The following is an 18479-nucleotide window of genomic DNA, read 5'->3' on the forward strand; positions in this document are numbered from 1 at the left end:
ATCACATTTTATGGCTCTTCCCTGAGCTGGCTCCAATTTACCAACACTTCTCCCAAACTGTGGACAGCCAAACTGCAAGCAGCTTCCCTATAGCTGCTGCCATAGGGTAATACGGCCTCTCTAACCATTCTTCTCTGGACTTCACACAAAACCAAACTGAGTATTTCAGAATCCCACCTTTAGGAAGGTATAGGTAAAAAAAATAAACTGACAAAGTCATCTGTCACAGCTGTGATGTCACAGCTCTATCAGCAACTACAGCATCACACGTACGATCTACGTTTGAAAACATAAAGCCAGCACCAAGCAATTCCACCCTGGAATGAAGGCAGGAGAACTGAGCAGTGATTGGCTGAGCCCCCCCTGAGGTCACAATATCAAAATATGTGACCAGCAGGGTCAGGAACTGAGCATCCACCCAGCCTGAAGAAGGCAGCAGCATTACGCGTCCAGGAGCCTCTGCATGCTGACCACCCTTGGGGTTCACATCCTTGGCAGGAGAAAGGCACCAGGTGTCTTCCCAACAGCCCCATTCCTTTGAGATGGTGGATTATTACAGAGTCCTTGGACTGCAAAAGAATGCCTCACAAGATGAGGTTAAGAAATCCTACTACAAACTGGCACTAAAATGGCACCCTGACAAGAATCCCAGAAACAAGGAGGAAGCTGAAAAGAAATTCAGATTAATCTCTGAGGCATACAGTATTTTGTCTGACCCTCAGAAACGATCAGCCTATGATGGCAGATTCGAGAAAAGCAGATTCCAAAGAGAAAGAAGTTTCACAGGGGGTCACACGGACCCTTTTGATTCCCCTTCTGGATTTTCAGACCTTGAAATGATGTTTAGGGATTTGTTTTGGGGAATGGATCCCTTCAGCAGCATCAGAAACCATGGTGGAAGCAGGCACAGGACAAATGAAAGAGGAAGGCGCTCCAATTATGCTGATAAGTTTATAGACTTGTTAACATCATTTAATTCGCCCAGAGAGCAGCAAGCTGGGCCACACAGTGTCAGAGCAATGATAACCACTATTGAAGAGATCAATGGCAAGAAGATCATCACCCGGAGAATCTTTGAGAATGGGGAAGAGAGAATAGAAGTGGAAGAAGACGGCCAGCTGAAGCATGTGAGAAAACGAGGAGAATCCAACCGGTATGGGGGCCCCTCACAGAGGCATTAACTGCAAGCTGTGGGAGATGCTCTCATTGCTCAGTGGATGGGATCCACTACAAACAGTATTAATAAATGCCAAGATCATGACACAACTTCTCAATGTCTGGGAACAAATACTTTACAGGTAAAGATATGGAGTTATGCTGAACTAAGGAGTGGGACTCCACTAATCCTGTGTAAGGTGATAAATAGTGCTTGTTCAGAAAATAGAAATAGTAGATACATGCAAAAGCAACCTTGCCAGTTTGCCAATGAGACCGAGTTGATTAACATAGGGAAAGGAGACAGGCTGATTGACAGACTGGCAAGAGAGCTCTATGATAAGCTATAGGTCCTCTTCCCACCCATCAAAATGCCAATTTTGAAGTCTACTAGCTGGAACAATAAAGCCTTGAGTAACCTTCATATACAACCCCAAGGTTGAGCGAGCAATATTGTGCCTTCAGTGTACAAGAAGGTGCATATTCACTGAAAAACATATTTGTGCACATACAGAAAGGTGAGGGAGGGTCAGTGGGCCACATGGAGCCTAGAAGAGAGGAACTGGCACAGGGACAAGGAAGGAAAAAAATGCCATTCCTCAGACTGTAGAATAGAATTGGGTTTTCCTAGAGAATGCCCTGCACATTATGAATAGAGACCCTGAGGTGAGCACTGTGTAGCTCTGGGGCTGAAAGTGAGCAGGGAGAAGGTAAATTTGGCTCTTGGATCAGAACAACCTATGATCCCTTTCTGCTTGGAGCCATTCAAACAAAAAGAGCTAAATACAAACTATGAGCAAACAGATTCCAGGGGGGTGAGTTTAGCTCCCTCTTTGTGCAAAGCTGGATGTGGGGTCTTAGATGGTGCTATACCATCCTTATTGTCTTCCTCACAGCTGCAAGAGCCACTTCACAATGCATTTCTTGCACCGCCTGCCAGCATGCTGCTTTCGCCCTCCATTGAGCTGAGGAACATGCTCCCCACGTTTCTGCCCTCCCCTGTGCTGACATGAACTGCTGAGCCCTGTTTCTTGCTTGGCCAGATCACCTTAGGCATTTAAAATCTTACACGCCTCTTATTTTCAATCCCATGCTACGTCCCCTCGAGTTTCCCAGCTTGCCCTGCCCGCTGATGTCTCCCTGGAGACTGGAACGAGCTTTCAGGGACAATTTCACTCTAATCCAGATTGCAATTGCTGCCTGTGTTTGGGCAGGTCTTTGCATCTGTTTCCTCTGCTGTAAAATGGGAATAACAGACTCCTGTGCTTTGAAAGACTGCAAGGTAATGATACTAGCAAAGAACTCTGAACACGAAGCAGTGAGTTAAATCAGCCAGCGTACTGCCACCCCTTTCACTTTTGAAAAGAAAACTGTATCTTAAATCACCTTCTTTAGCAAGCAATGCCACACTCAGCTTGGAAAACCAAACCAAAACTGTATTTGTTATGTTAAGAGCCCTTAAGTCCCTGTGAATCTCTCTCCCAGTAAGAAAAAGGCACAGTGCTGGGAGGAAGTAGAAAGCTAAGTGCGTACTGGTTTCAGGGAGGGAAGCCAGTGGTGATGGGAGGAGGGGAAAATCCTGTGCAGGGATAAACCACATCTGATGCTTCCCTAGAGTCTGGGATCCATAAGCAGTCCTGGTAGGCATTGGGACCACGAGGACAGCAAAGACATGAAGGGTTCAGTACACAAAGATTATTTTGGTCTGAACAAAACGTAAGTATATATTTCTACCCATATTCTCTGTGGACATCACATTCACATGACATGGCTTCTTGAATTTACCTTATGCTATGTCAGAGGAAGTCCAAGGTGAAAAAAAAAATAAATGACAACAAAAACCCTAACTGCACATTTTGGATCGGAAACTGAAATGGTCTTTGATCAAAACAACATGCTTTGAAATCTGGACCAGAGTTGAATTCCCATCTCAACCTTTTTCAGCTTGCTAGGGCAGATCTACACAAATCTTGGACCTGTCCTACCTTGGCTCAGCAATTCCTTCTCTTCTATCAGTATCTAAGGCAGCATCTAAGAGCAAGTCCTTCCTTTTCCCATCAGAGCATTTCCATTGCCACTTAGAGCAGCAGAGAGCTCCTAACAGCAGCTCTGGCAGCTGCCAGTACCATAACCTGCTGTTAGGAAGTTGGGGACATGGATTTGGAAGGGTCCCAGATCACCCAGTAAGTGTCAAGCCAGGAGAACCTGCAGATTCTAGTCTGCATCTCACTGTACACTGCAGGGCACAAAACATCCCACAACACTTTCTGCAAATGAGAGATCAGAGATTTAAAAAAAAGACATCCATAAAGGTCTGGTGGTATGTGAGCAGGTCAGGCTGATGAAGCAAAGTCCTGTATTCCCACCATAGCCAGAAATCTGCCAGGTGTGCCCCAGCCACCCATGGAAAGGGGCTGGGTCTCTGTTACAAACAGAGGTAAATGAACCCCAGCAAACCTTGCCTTGGAAGAAAACCCTTGCCTGTCCCAGAACACCCATCAGACTAATACTGAGCCTGCCAGCGAAACATTAACACCTTCAAGGGTTTTTTTTAAAAGCTTCTTCTCATGCCATTTAGCAGCTGCAGCACCAGAGGAGGCAGCACCAGATGTCCAGCCACAACACAACCAGGGAGCCTTTGCCTCACCCACTTCCATCTCTCTGTTCCCCTTCCAGAAATGCATCTTCCCTCTAAAAAGCTGTATTCTGGGACCTTGCCTGGTGAGTGGTGTATCTCTCAGGTGTGTCCATAGCTGAAGGCACTTGCATACATTTGCATGTGCAATCAACTCACCCATGAGGCCCCACAGGTACCAGCACCAGAGCCTTTTGCTCAGCTGCCGATGGAAACCAACCCCTCATCCTTTCAGCCACCACCGTGCACAAGGGGCTCAATTCCAGCACCAGCTCTGCTTGAACACATCACACTGGGGGGCACTTTAGGAGCCACAGGGCCCCGCCTGGCCCACAGCACCAGGAAAAGCAGGGAGCAAAGGCGACTGGAGCAGAGCTGCCCATCCAGCAGCCTGCCCGAGAGGCTGAGTCATTATTTTATTAGCAGGCCCCACAACTACTTTAATGTGGGCTTAGGCTGCAAAAACAAAAACATACATAAAAGCATTTGGAATTACTTCATAAAATACTAAATCACAATATTAACCAACTGACCTTTGCTCTATGCAGACCTGCTAATTTTAGCAATTATAGCCAACAACTTGAACATATCAAGTGGGCAACTGTTTAACAATAATGACATCTGCTTGGAAAATCCAATTATGTCTAAACATCTTTAAATCCCCACTAGGGGATACCTGCTTTCTTTTTGCAACTGTTAGTCTCTGCCTAATAGGATTTTAAACTCGCAGCCTGCTGCACACTGTGGTGGCAGTGGCCCCTCTCCCTGGAGCTGCAACAACAGGACTGCCATCCCATTAAGCAGGGAGTGAGAGTCTCTCCTCGGACAGTGATGGAAGTGGTTTGTTTTTTTGACAGCCTAATCTGATAGATGGGTGCATTAGCTGGATCTCATTGCTCCCCTGCCCCCCACCCCCGCAGATACTGGTCCCCTCTGCAGCCCCCCAAGGCTACATGTTCTGAACATCACCAGGACTCATCTCCACCGACTCTTTCTTGGAAAGGACCTTGCTACCAAGATGGGCTTTGCAGCCATCAGTGCCTTTTCTGGGACAACTGACATGAGATTTCCTCCTCCAGTGTACTCAGACACAAATAAGTTTTGTTTTCTGGGTTGACTTCTGTTTCTTTCCTCTCTTTTCTCCCACCATTCCTCCTCTACCCCCAGCTGTTTAAGTCCTCCTCACTGTTCCCTGCTTTACAGGTGAAACTCCAACACCGCTATCTGTTCCTCTCTATAATGGGAACCCCTAAAATACAACACCTATGCAGTGGCTTTTGCAGCCATGTTTCAGGCCTATAGTTTCTCATGCCAAGAAAAGTGATGTTTAAAGTGACCGGGACCAGTGAGGAGGAGTGAGCACAATGAGACCACTCAACTCGCCAATGAAGCACCTCAATGCAGACCAAGATACTCCGCCATAAAACCAAAGGTCCTTATTCAGCCCCTGTTTAGGTTGCCAGAAACCCCTGAGCTCCACTGATCTGGAAGCAGTCTCAGCTCCATGGTCCTATCCTGAACACTAAGCACCCTTGGCAGTGAAGCTATTGTCAGACATTTGAATTGGGATACAAGAACAGAATATTTCTGTCCCTTTGCCTCCCTCCCTCCTTCTCCCTCCCTGGCCAGCCTGGCTCTTTTCTGATGGAGCATGCAGCAAAATCACAATCACATGTTTGCAGCAGTAGGAGGCCACTGGCATGGAAGTGGCTGTGATGTCACTACAAACATTTCCACCCTATCCCATTTCTCCAGAACAGTTTTTATGACCCCATCCTGAGATCTGCAGGAAATCAAATTGTCCTGATTCTATTCTGAGTGCTGGTGTCATGGCATCAAGACAGAATGATGTGGTGTTGAGCCAGAGAGGCTCAAGTGCTGTGCTGCTGCCTCACAGCCCCGTTGGCTCTGTGCAGATCCACGGAGCTCCACTGGATCGCAGTGGGGACCGCTGGGGACACGTGCTGTGCTAACGGGATGAGCTGCAGGGACAGGCCACAGGCCAGGTCTGGCTTTCATCCATCAGCAGCTCCTGCACCCTCCTGGAGGTTACCAGCTGGGGCACAACGGGACCAGAGGGCAGAGCAAATGTATGGGAATGTGATGGGTGGCTCCTACAGGGGGGTGTGTTGGATGCCAACCAGCCCCAGGAGCTGCAGGTGAGGGAAGAGCAGGGTTGGTTGCAAGGTGCTTGTGCAGGGCACGGGGTGATGCAGCAAGGGAGAGAGAGATCTGGGGACAGACCCTGGCAAGGTGCCTGGGCCAACAAATCAAGCAGCAATCTGACTGAAACGGGGAGAAGCAGCATCCAGCAGATACAAATTGTTGTCTGAACTACAATTATCATTGTGAACGATGGGTTAGACCACCTGCTTACCCATCAGATTCACACAGGGGTTTACATACTACTGTGCTCATGACACATTTCTCTGATGCTTTCCACCAACATGTGAATTCCTGCAGACTGGAGCTCTCCCTCGTGCCTGTGTCTCACAGAGAAAAATCAGGCCCTGAGACATCTCTTGGCAATTAAGCTCCAGTGGTGTCCCCACACTATTTATCTCCTGGACCTAAATCTTATCTTCTGCTCAAAGTACATCAGATCTAACACACAGCATACACAAAACACTCCTGAACTAAGATCTCCAACAGAAGCAACAACATTTGCAGCAAAATTTTATCTATTGGCCAGAGAGCTTATCCTGGAAGAACTTAAGACAGCCTGGAGAGCCCTTTGGAGCAGTGCAGGAAACAGCACTAATCTGACTAAAAAAGCAGTGGGAGAGATGTGGTGGCCCATAGAACCTAGCAAGCAAGAGGATATGGACTGCTTTTCAGAAAGTGCAGCCAGGGCTTCTCAATTATTTCTCGTAACATCAGGGAGAGGACAAGTCCATGTATTTGAAGATTTAGCAGAAGGCTGCAGGTTTCATTCCTACTTAAAGATCAGAACTCCTTCAGGAGAAGAATCTTTTAGCAGGCTGTTACAGAAAGAATCTCTTTGCAAAAGAGAGCCTTGGAACAGAGTTTGAGCATGTCAAGGCCATATGAAGCATACCAAAGTGCCCACGTTTCCTTTCCATAGTACCAGAAAATACACATGCTACAACCCCTGACAGCAAAATCTATTAACCCTTGAGGCACTCTGTTTCTGGTGAAACTCCACCATCTTAGCTGTACCTCACCAAGACCAAACGTGACCCTTTATTTACCTCTAGCTTTAACTCACTGCATCCAAAGGAGCCAGTGCTGAAATGAGACAACCACTTTCTAAACTGCTGTATGAGGAACATTAGGAATTGGAGAGAGCAGTCCAGCAGACTTGCAGCCTGAGACCACACGTCAGTTCCCATGAAATTGCTGGGTCATTAGTCATCTCCTCTCTGCAGCTTTCATTTTCAAGCCCTCCTTTATCTTGGGCTATGATTAGCACTCAATTGCATTCACCTTTGGTCACCCTCCAAAAAGCACGAGGAAAAGGAGCTCGTGGGACTTGAATACCACCCACTTCTGAAGCATTCAAGAATGTTCTTTACTGTTTAACTTCAATATCTGCTTTCCCATCTTCCATGGAGCTATGCCCTGTAACTCTTCAAGGCTGGCAGAACTTTGAGCCCTTCTTCCCCAGGCTCAGACCTCCCTGGTGCCATTACAGACAGCTCCTCACTTTCTCATGCCCATGATCACTCGACATCTTGGCTCAGTGATACCTTTCACCCTTTCCAGCTCCTCTGCTTCCTCACTTTAACCTGAATTCCTCTCACCTCCCTCCAATGCCTCACAGGAGATGCTTCTTTCCTTCTTCCTGCTGCTTGCTAATGTTTCTCTTCCCACTTTGGACATTGGACCCCAGTAAATAAATAGTTGCTCAAACTGCTCAGCTAAGAACCTGGCCTCTTCCCACCACCCATGAGGGAAACCCTTAATGGTGTTTAAGCAGCTGCAGAATGAGGCCCAGCAGCACCAATTGACTTGGCAAGGAGTGACACCAGTGTTAGACACACACTCTCCCATCATGGTCAGAGTGAGGAGCTCATGTGGAGTGATAACATTTTTTTAAATTTTATTTTTTTATTTTATTATTCACCTCTCCTGTGGTTTCTCCTGCTCCCAGAATGAACAGGGGGTTTTATTGCTGGGGTTAAAAAACACGAATTTGCATTACATCCTGGCTCCTGCTGTAATACTTCAGTCTTGTTTCTCTCTCGTCCCCTCTCCAGAACAACTGATGCTATCACAGCCTGATTTAATTTCAAAGACGGATTGTGATTTGGCAGTCGGGGAAAAAAAAAAAAAAAGCCAAGCTAATCAAAAGTCACCATCTGCTGCGTTGCCATGGGGATATTCCTCCCCAATAAATGTGCTCTTTGCCAAAATCACAGATAACAGCACTATAAAGGGTGGGAGGTGGAGGGGGGAGGAATCAAAGAAAGAAGTTCCGACACTAGAGGGGGAAAACCAAAGAGAGAAAGAAGGGAGAAACTGGAGACAGAAGAAGTGGGAGAGAAAGGAGTGTGGACTACAGAGGAAAAATGATGGATGGACCAACTTGGGAGAATGAGGAGGAAATCAGAGAGACTAACAAGCAGCTGAGGGTGACAAAGTGATGGAGGGAGACAGACAACTGGAAAGCAGGAAAGAAGAGACACCTCGAGACACTCTGCTGCATAAGATACCAAAACAAAACAAGCAGAGATAAGAGAATTGCCCTCAAAGCCTTGTCTCAAGGGAAGGGGAGAAAACTGAAGCATGAGTGAGAATTCCCAGGGATGTTGGTTAGAGCTCAAGAAGAGATCTTACCTCTATTCACACTGCAGTTACAAAAAACCCCCAAATCCATGGATGAGATGCATGGTGACGTGGGGATGACCAGGGTCAGGCCACTGGTGCTCCTGCAGGTCGGATGCTGCCAGGGCCCTGAGCAGAGCAAGAAGAATTTGTCATGTTGCAATATGGCATCAGGACCTGGGGGGTTAAAATAGAAATTGTCTGGAACTGAGCATCTTCAAACTGTTTGTGATGGCAGAGGGGCAGGGGCCAGTCCTTCAACAGCCACTGTCACTTTTTTCCTCCACTTATGATATTGGGTAGGATTTAGGAAATGGAAGATAAGAGGAAGGAGTGCATCTGTGCAGGGGGTCATTGCTGTCCCTTCTCTTCAGAGGGGGCTGGCCAGGCTCCTGTAGCACCATGGACCCAGGCACAGGCACTGGGCTAGGCAGTTGGCCAAAGAGAAACAGAGTCACCTAACATGAAATGAGTAAAAGCTGTCAAATTTTAGGTCACAATGTGCTGGCTGCCCCCTGACCCTGCTTAGAGTGTGCTTGTGTGTGTTGAGTGCCCCTATTAACCCCTAGCAGCTAAAAGAGATATGGGAGGCATCCCACACTCCTCCCCAGCCCCAGTGGGAGCTAAGCAAAGGGGTCACCTAGCACCCACACGAGTAGAAGGGGATGAATTATTCACAAGAGGCACCACTAGACTTTTTCTTCCTCCTTCCCTGCTGGAGAATAATCCTGGAATAGATCACAGGCTGCGTGAATTCTTCACTCAAAATATAACTGAATGACTTCTACATGAACTTGTTTTGCAATTCAGTACCAGCACTGATAAGAAACCATTGCTGTGTGTTGACTGAAGGAGCACAACACCATGCTGCCCATGTCCAACAGCCAAAAACTTTGAATTATCTCTTTGTCCCCTTGCTTAAGAAGTGCTGGAAAAATCAGAAGTCTTAAAACACAGTGTTGGATGTTTTTCTCTGTATAATAATTTCAGAGCACTGGAATCACACTTCCACCCTTCTCTGCCCAGCCACATAAATGTTTTGTTTTGAAGGAAGCTAAAGAGACTCCCATCAGCAAGGGAGCAAAGCTTTAGAAGTCTACACTAACATATGTCCCACAAGAGCATGCATGTCCATTGAACCTATGTAGATATAAAGAGACTGGAAGTTAGAGTGAATTAATTTAAAAACTAAAATGGAAGCTATTGACTAATATTTTTCAGAGTAGCTTTACTGAGAATCCAAGGTATTGGGTCCTCAGAGCTCAAATGGCCTCCTACGTGTGAACAGAGCTCCCAGAGGAGCAGCATTTCTGCATTCCAGATCCCATTCTCCCCCCATGCCATTACCTCTAATGCCCAGAAAACTCTTCTACCAAGCCAGGCAACACCCAGAGATGGCCACAGCATCTCCACAGCTACTCCAAGTCCAGCATCTTCCCTCTATTAGCACAGTGGAACTCACTCATGGCCAGAGCTGAGGGAAGGTCCAGTAGATTGTGTAAAAGCCTCTGTATCCTCTGCAGGTGCCGGATGGTGCCCCTGGGAAGTCCTTTGGCTTACTTTGGGCTGTTCTCCATATGGGCTGGTTTTAGCACTTCTGCCAAGGATGGCTTCCAGCTGTGTCAGCCCCCGACAGGGTCCCTGCACAGAGAGGGTGGAAAATATGAGCTGAGAGTGAATGGATCTAAAGATGAGAGTGAGAAGATATTGATGTGAGAACTGGAGAACCTGGGAAAAAAAACAAAAAACCAAACCAAAACAAACAAACAAAAAACCCCAACCAACCAACCAACCCAACCCAACCCAAAAAAAAAAAAAAAAAAAAAAAAAAGAAAAAGACTCAAGTAATGCAAGTGAGAGAGGGAGGTAAACCTCTCTGTAATGGGAACTCCAGGGAGGACTTGTGGGAAAGACAGACAGAGGATAAAATGATACAAAATGAAGAAAGGGCTCTGGATAGCATAAACATCAAGTGCACAAACACCCATATTTGTATCCTGCTAGAATGGAGGATAGGACATGGAGTTAGATGGTAGAAGGATGTGATGATGAAAGCCCCCAGGAGGAAAGGCTCCTTAAAACCACCTGGCACATGGATGTGAAAGGCTGACACTCCAATAGCACCACACAAGGGATGTCCCATTGGCAGCACCATGAGGCAACAGCCACAGCACCCACTGGGAGAGCCTAGAGGAGGGCTCTGGGGCAACAGCACTGCCTGCTGGTGTCAGAGCCCATTGGGGGGGGTCTGCGGGGAGCTGCCCTGAGGTGGGTTTCTAGCATGCACAGTGTAAATGCTTGAGGGGCTGACAGGGGACATCTCTTAGCTGGTCTGCAGCACCCAGCCTTGGTGTCCACAAGTTGCTTCTGGTGAATGGAGAAAGCAGCTGGGCAGGCTGGATGCACAAGCTGCCTCCCTCTGATCTGATGTCCCCAGCTTGGTCTAGCCAGGCAGTGTAACACTGGGCCACCATTCCCAGCAGAGCAGGGGCTTAGTCCCAGATCAGGTCCTGTGGGTAAAACAAGTGGGGATGGGGATATTAGCAAAGCAAAGGGCTAAACCGAGCAGTGTTGTGAAGAATAAACAGAACCCCCCACTCCACCTCCACAAGATCTCCTTTGCCTGTCCTGCCTCTACCCTTTCACTCTCACTGGACTGTTACCACAGTTTACAGCATGGGAAGCAAGGGAGCTCCAGCAAGAGAAGGGACAAAAATATGGAAACAATGAAGATTTGTTTAATATTAAGAGAATTTTATTTAATAAAACCTTTTTCTATGCAGTCAGCCTATTGCTACTACCACTTTTCTCCCACTCACCACTTCCCCCCCCCCAATTAAACAGCAAATTATACTTATCAAAGAAAAGAAGGTAAAGAGAAATCTGAAAGGCTATACTTTAATTATTAGTATAGTGGCATGAAAAGCTGTTGAGCCCCTTAGAAACGTACATGGCCAATTATCAAAAAATATAAGAGATGCAGAAAGAAAGGTTTGTCTAATAAGTATGAATCGCAGGGCCATTTAGAACATCAGTGTTAAAGCATTAGAGTTAAATGGAAAAGTAAAAAGGGGCTGATGGTTTTAACTATTTCACAGGAGGACAAGAGGTTGATACTGATAAGACAAGCAGTATAGTGAAGTTAATTATCTGCGGCCCTTGGTGCACAAAGCTTTTTGAGCTGGTGATTAATAGAGATAAACCATTCAAACTCCACATTTCTAAGGTGAATGAAGATGGCAGAGGAACTGCACAGCCCCAGCATACTAACTACTCTGACAGCAATGGGCCTGGCTGCTGCGGAGGGTGCTGGGTGAGTCGATCACACACAATCTGCTCCCCCTCCTCTAATGCCAGGAGGTTTGGGATGTAGGGAGAAGGCTGGACAAACATCCCCAGCACCTCTGGGTGTTTGCTGCATCGGAGGTGGCTGGGGCTGCTTCCCTTTAACTAATAAAAATTATCCTTATGAAATGTTCCAGTGTTACCTCTAGGAGAGTAACACAATCCGTACCTAATGCCATGTTGATCCTTCTTGCACTGTGTGAGTTTTTTGTGCAGGTCTGCTTGCTGATAGATACATGCAGAGGACCTCTCCTTCAGCTCCTTATTCCACCCCACAGCTCAGAGAGAAGAACTGCAAACTCGCTGGCCCAGGGGTCAGTGAAGTCAAAAGTCCTTGAAGAAAGCACACGTCCTATGTCTTATGAATCACAGAGCACCTGCATGGAAGATGGGAATAAATTAAGTGGTCTGGTGTTTTTGTGGGAACTGGGAAACAAAATTGTGAAGGCAAGACTGACTCAAACTTTCATCTTTCTGAGGCACATAAATGAGGCACCAGGAGGTTTATCTTACTTGAGTCTGGCAAGTAAAAACTAAAAAATTGAGAGCATGGATGGACAGCCACCAGAGAGAGATCCTGACCTTACAAGATTTCCAGACAGACCTCCAGGCCAAAGCAATTCAGACACACTCCCATGACAGCCCTAGCCTCCAAATTCTGTCATTTGGGTCACACGTTTCTCCAAAACTCCTGGAACTGAAAAATTTCCAGGAGATCTCCAATACTTTCTGTTGGGCCCCCTACACACTGCAAAGGCTGGGTTTCTTCTGATGTTTCAGTGTTTCTGTCTCGACCCCAGCTAGAACAATAAAGTTCAGAGACAGCAGCAAAATCTGAAGTGATCAGAAGAAATGGGCTCCATTTCTAAGCTTCACAAACTACTCAGTGCGTAGGTTTCCAGTTCAACTTGAATTCTAGGATGACTTTGGGGTTGGCTTTTATTTTCTCCAAAGTGGTTCCCTTGTCCTTGATAAGTTTGGAAAGGCATCTAAACTCCAGCATCTGCAAACAAAAGAATCTTATATTTTTGGCCAAACTAAATTGAATAAATTTTGTGTCTGTTAATTGCATCCAGGCCAACCTTGCATAGGGCCAAGTTTCAGCCCAGTGGGATTTGCACATGGCCTGGATACAAGCTATTGTAAATGGGGATCCCTGAAGGAAAAGCTGACAGATGGTGATTCTAAAAATGTTTGTTAGAGCCAGCCTTTGTGACACAGAAAACCCATAGCCAAGGGGGTCCCTGAGTTGGAGAGATGGTTCTGAACTTTATGGAAGTCTGAGGGAGTTTGTTGGTACTGGATAAGTTTGACTGGGCCTCTTCTTGTTGCCTGCCAAACTCTTTTCCATTAGACCCTCTCTCTGAGATCTGGTTATCTGGAAGAAATGGAAATTGGATTTATGCTACACCTGGTTTTCCATCTGCATATTCCAAAACCTCTCCAACTTCCATGCTATAAAATGGGACCAAGATGGACATAGTTGATCCAAAATGCATAGAAGCCCTCCTCAGTTACAGTGTGGATTTGCATCAGCATTTCTGGTGATGGGATCAACACTAAAACACATTGGCCCACCTCCCTGTTGGTACCACTTGTCTTCTAACTCAATGACTGTGTTAAAAATCTGGGCTGGGAAAGGTCCCATTCATCAGTCTGCAAAAAAACAAACTCCCTGTCATTTCTCTGGTCAAATGCTGCACATCCAAGTATTTCCAAGCAAGGAAGATAAATTTCCAAGTTGGCCCCATTCACAACAGCAGCAGCCCAAGACACCAATAGTCTTCCCAAAGGACTCTGCAGCAAATATCCAGCTTTTTACATCCTTGGAAACAACTGGTTTCTCCTCTTTCATCCTCACCCATGTCAAGTTTCAGTGACTGTCAAACAAAAAGGTTTCAGTAGCCTGATGCAGTGGGAGAGGAATTAAAACAGAATAATGCAGCAGGAGTCATCCCTGCCCAGTAACTCTCTGGGTGGAAGGCTGGAGCATACCTGGACCATGTCTGGGACATGCTGGAGCCCAGCTTTGCAAACAGCCCAGTCACCTGGGGAGAGGGGAGCCAGATCCAGGACAGCAACAGCAGCTCCAGGAGACATTAGAAGGCCCCTGCAATCAAGTTCAAATTACATATCACACAGACACACTCCCACGAGCAGACCCCAGACACCAGATTCTTACTTTTAGTCAGCAAAAGCCTTTTTTTACCCATGCAGGTGGTGAGGCTGGAGCTTGTAGAGCACCAGCAGCCCTATGGCTTCCCCCAAAGTGGCTGCACCACCAAACTTCTGAGCACTTCCTGCCATCCCTTTTCCCTCTTCTGGTGGAAGGATGGGAAGAGTTGGGTGCATTGCAGCAGAGGGGACCACAGGAAATTCTCCCAATAACCCCACCCAGGCTGTGTGCATCTCCACTGCTGCAGTCACCTTGCTTTGCTGGCTCTCCTTTGGGTGCATTAGCCCCAGTATTCAGCAAAGATGGTTCTGAAATTTCAAGAGGGTTATTTGTCTTTCCTTCTAAAAAAGCTTCAGCTTTTCTGCATTGAACTCCTCATTACTATAGCCATAACCAAGCCATCACACTAGTCCAGATGCCCTGTTAGCTCCTTCAACAACTGGACAAAACATTTGGATCGAATTATTTATGTAATTAATTTTGCTTTTCCCCAGCAAACAGCAAATAAAGAGTTTGCAATGGTTCTGTATAAGCTGGTTTTTAAAAAAATTTTCTGAAACTAATTTCTGTCGCTTGCATCACTCATTGAAGCATTTGTCATCTGAAAATTGAAATTTACATCCTTCATCTGGCTCTGAGTAAACATACCTGCCACATGCTTGTTTATACCCACTTAGGTGGTTTTAAAAAACCACATAAAAATGTTTAAAACTGGCCCTCACCCCTCAGCATTCTCTATCATTAGTCTATTTTATCTGTTGCCAGTCACATTCATACACACATATATGTAAGTATGAGCATGCCAGGATATTAATGGAAAGCCAATGTAAAGAGGGAACAGGCTGAGCAAATGCATTTACTGCAGCTTCATGTCAGATTACTGTTTTATGAAAATTAACATTTTCTTTTACATTCTGCACTTATAGGTGGAAAACATAGGAAACAAGAACTTATCTAAAAGATACTTTTTGTAGGGATAGGAAAGCAAAGCCCACAAAACATTTCGGATATGAAGTTAACGTATTTAGAAAAAAAAATAGATGTGCCATTCAAATCCCTAAGTTTAAACAAGAGACAGCATTAAACAAGAAAACCAATCTTCACCTCTCAGGGGAGCTCACCTTTTTGAACTCTGGCTGCAACACAAGACTCTGCACAGTCCTTTGGCTCCTGCCATCCTGCAAGACCCTGCAAAACAACATATTTCCTAAAAATCAGTGTGGATTCTCTGGGGGGAGGCAGTGTGTGTGTCTGTGTGTGTGTGGAGGGGGGGGTGTTTCTCCAGCAGAAACCAAAATAGAACAGAGCATCTTCTAGCACCTTCATTTACATTATTTTCTGCACAAAATACCTATTCTGGAAACCTGTGCCAGGCAGGCAGAGATGGGTGCAGCCCCAGGGTGTGCACATTTGGGCTCTGCATGGACCCAGCAGCAGAGATGGAGCTCACGTGGCAGGGGCTGGGTGGGGAACAGGGCTTAGGAGAAGCTTCTGGAGGGTTTACCCCAGCATGGGATGGGAACCCTGAAGGGGTTCAGTCCTGCTGTGAGCAGTCTCGCTTTTGCATGGGCTTTGCAAAGAAAGGTCTAAAAGTTCAGGAAACATACCCAGGCCAGAGTATTTTATTTGGAGCAAGAATAACTAGACCCCAGGATTTTGGTAGAATGGAAGAGCATAGGGAGAGCCAGGGTAAGTGACACAGCCATTCTACCCCAAATACCAGTGAGATTTTTATCAAGGATAACACAAGCCCTCGAAAAAAATCCAGTGTTGCAAGTTTGCTTCTATCTACCTGAGTGCCTGGCTATACCCTGCAGGCAGGACACAGCTCCTGAACAAACTCTTACCTCACCTGTCATTTTTTGGTGGGCTTGACTTGATCCCACTATTGCAAAGGTCATTTATTGGCTCTTCTCCCTGCATTCACCTCCTGACCTCACTCGTTGCTCTGTTATGGTTGATGGCACTCCCAAGGCAGCCATGAAAAAAAGTTGCTTGTGTTGTCCCATTATGGGAAGGTCTTGCTCTTCCATGGCTGTATCTGGAGAGGAAATGACATAACACTGTGGTGACATTTCTGTGAAGGTAAAGTGTTATTCTAAGTAAAATCAGCCTGCCTCACCTTTCTGCTATTTATCTCCCCCTCCAAGCCATTTGTTAGGAATTTATGCATGGTCTTCAGTCATTGTTGACTCACCTTCACTCATTTGCTGTTAATTGCTCTTCTTACAGCACAAGAAAGGTGAAGCTCTGCTTATATCTAGAGCAAAACTGGCTTGGAAAGCAAACTTGGTAGAAAAGCCAGAGCTCACACATCCTTAAGTGGGACTGCAGGCATGTGCTCTTCACCCCCTCTATATCAATTAATTTTTCTCATGACTTGCCTATGGCAGTACAACAGGAGCTTTCTAGTTTTTCAAAGTAAAATTGTCCTGAAGAACTAACCTAGCTTAGAGAAACCCTCCCTTGGCTCTTTTTTTGTTATGATAAACCCCCTGGATTCAAAGGAAGGACCTGGGCACCCAAAGGGCAGGTTTTGAGCACCCTATCTCATTTCAAGGCCATTGAGCAGCCGGTTTCCCAGCACCTTTCACGATAAAAGGCTTGCACAGAACATGTAGATGGTTTTGGAAGTGATAGAATGTTATAAATTATCAACAAAGACAAGACATGCAGAAAGCTTATTCCATCATGAAGTCTCTGCTATGGAGTCTCTTTTCTGAGTTGTATTTTAGTGCAGCTACTGATGATCACTCACTAAAAGGCCCTAATAAATTTGCTGAATGGCATTTTTTATTTTACATAGGAACCATGTAGCCATATGCTCATCTCCTCTCCTCCTCACATAAGAGAAGATAGGCACGTACTTGGCATCTCCAGACTCTGGGTCTGAATTCAGACATGACAAAGTACAAATCTGCACGTGACTGATGGGTAAGTGGCTGGCGGGAAGAAGGGACGTGGACATCAAACAGATTATACACTTACTTGGCAAAAGCTGAGAAGATTTCCAAATGAATTTTTACATAGAAAGAAAAAAAGAAATCCTAGTCACAACTGGGACATTTTAACAAAAAGAATAAAGTTTAGAAGTGGGAGAACTTTGAAAAAGCATCTCTAATTTTTTTTTTTCTGACAGAGGTGAGAGTGACCATTCCTGGGAGCAGATTATAAAACACATAGATTAGAAAGATGTGGATTGCAGCATGGATGGTTTCCAAGCTAATGGTGGGTTTCAGATTATACCAGAGATTCACTTAGCCACTATTTGGAACAGATCTGATGGCATCACCTCAAATTTTAATGACTAACTTTTTGATTATTTCTGAATTACCTAAAGACAACTTATTTCTTTCCCCATTATCTGTGATGAAATTGGAACGATCAGATTTATCCTGCCTCACAATACTATTTGTGTTGCTAAACCCCAAAGCATCTATTGAGCCTATAATAAAGCCAATTTAGTTCTTCCTATAACACCACAATCCTGCACTGAGTCACATAAAATTTGATCATATCTGATTTATACCCACTATTCTCTCTCACACATGCACTCATAAATACTATTTATACCTATAAGTGTGCATACATACACACAAACATATATAACATCTTGCACACCCAAACCAAGTAGGAGGCTGGTTGAATTCTAATAGTTTCTGCTTGCAAAGTTTTCCCATAAAAGCCAACGTATGTTTCAGAATAAGAGCAAAAAATGAGAGACAAAAGAGAGAGAGAGAAACCAGCACTGCTGAATGTATATGGAGCCTGGACTACTTCATTTCTGTGTGTTGAAACTAATTTGTTGCATTATGTTTCTATCTCTTGCATGTCCATATTGCCACAAGGTCTTATTTTTACAAAACAGACCCATCATTCTTTCCCACAGGATGAAAACATGGTTAAATACTTGCTGTAAAAAAACCATTATGTGATGTGCTAGCCAAATGATACACTAATACTCCAACGTAAGTGCTTTTTTGGCAACTACTCAAAGGAGCAAAAATTACATCGTTTTCAACCCCAGTGATGATAAGATTACACAAAAGAAAGCAAAATATACAAAACGGGTTGATGATAAATATTGTACAATAAATGGAGAATAAGCCAGTTTTCTTGCTGTCACACCCTTTGCAGTTTTCTGCATTTTTTCCATCACTTGAGGCAGCCACACCAATTATTTCCACCGTATTGGGTGTCCACTGAAAAAAACCTGACAAAAATAAGGATTTGAAAGATTCCTTTTCAGGAACTTCCTCAACCAACTATTTCCTCCTTTTCAAATGGGGCTTTCAGAAAGGAAGTGGTGGCCAGCAGTAACATTCCCCACGGGAGGGACCCATCTTCCCTTCACATGTGGAGAAGCGAGAATATCCTCTC

At 45.3% G+C, this 18479-nt stretch overlaps 1 protein-coding gene across 1 annotated transcript; it reads left to right on the top strand.

The window, feature by feature from the left end:
• The first annotated feature begins 542 nt into the window (after positions 1–542).
• On the top strand, positions 543–1181 carry DNAJB8 (DnaJ heat shock protein family (Hsp40) member B8). Its single transcript, XM_008499104.1, has one exon. It carries the CDS (start codon positions 543–545, stop codon positions 1179–1181), a length of 639 nt encoding a protein of 212 aa, XP_008497326.1.
• Positions 1182–18479: the final 17298 nt, after the last annotated feature.

Source organism: Calypte anna, chromosome 12 (assembly GCF_003957555.1).
Source record: "Calypte anna isolate BGI_N300 chromosome 12, bCalAnn1_v1.p, whole genome shotgun sequence".
Lineage (NCBI taxonomy): Eukaryota > Metazoa > Chordata > Aves > Apodiformes > Trochilidae > Calypte > Calypte anna.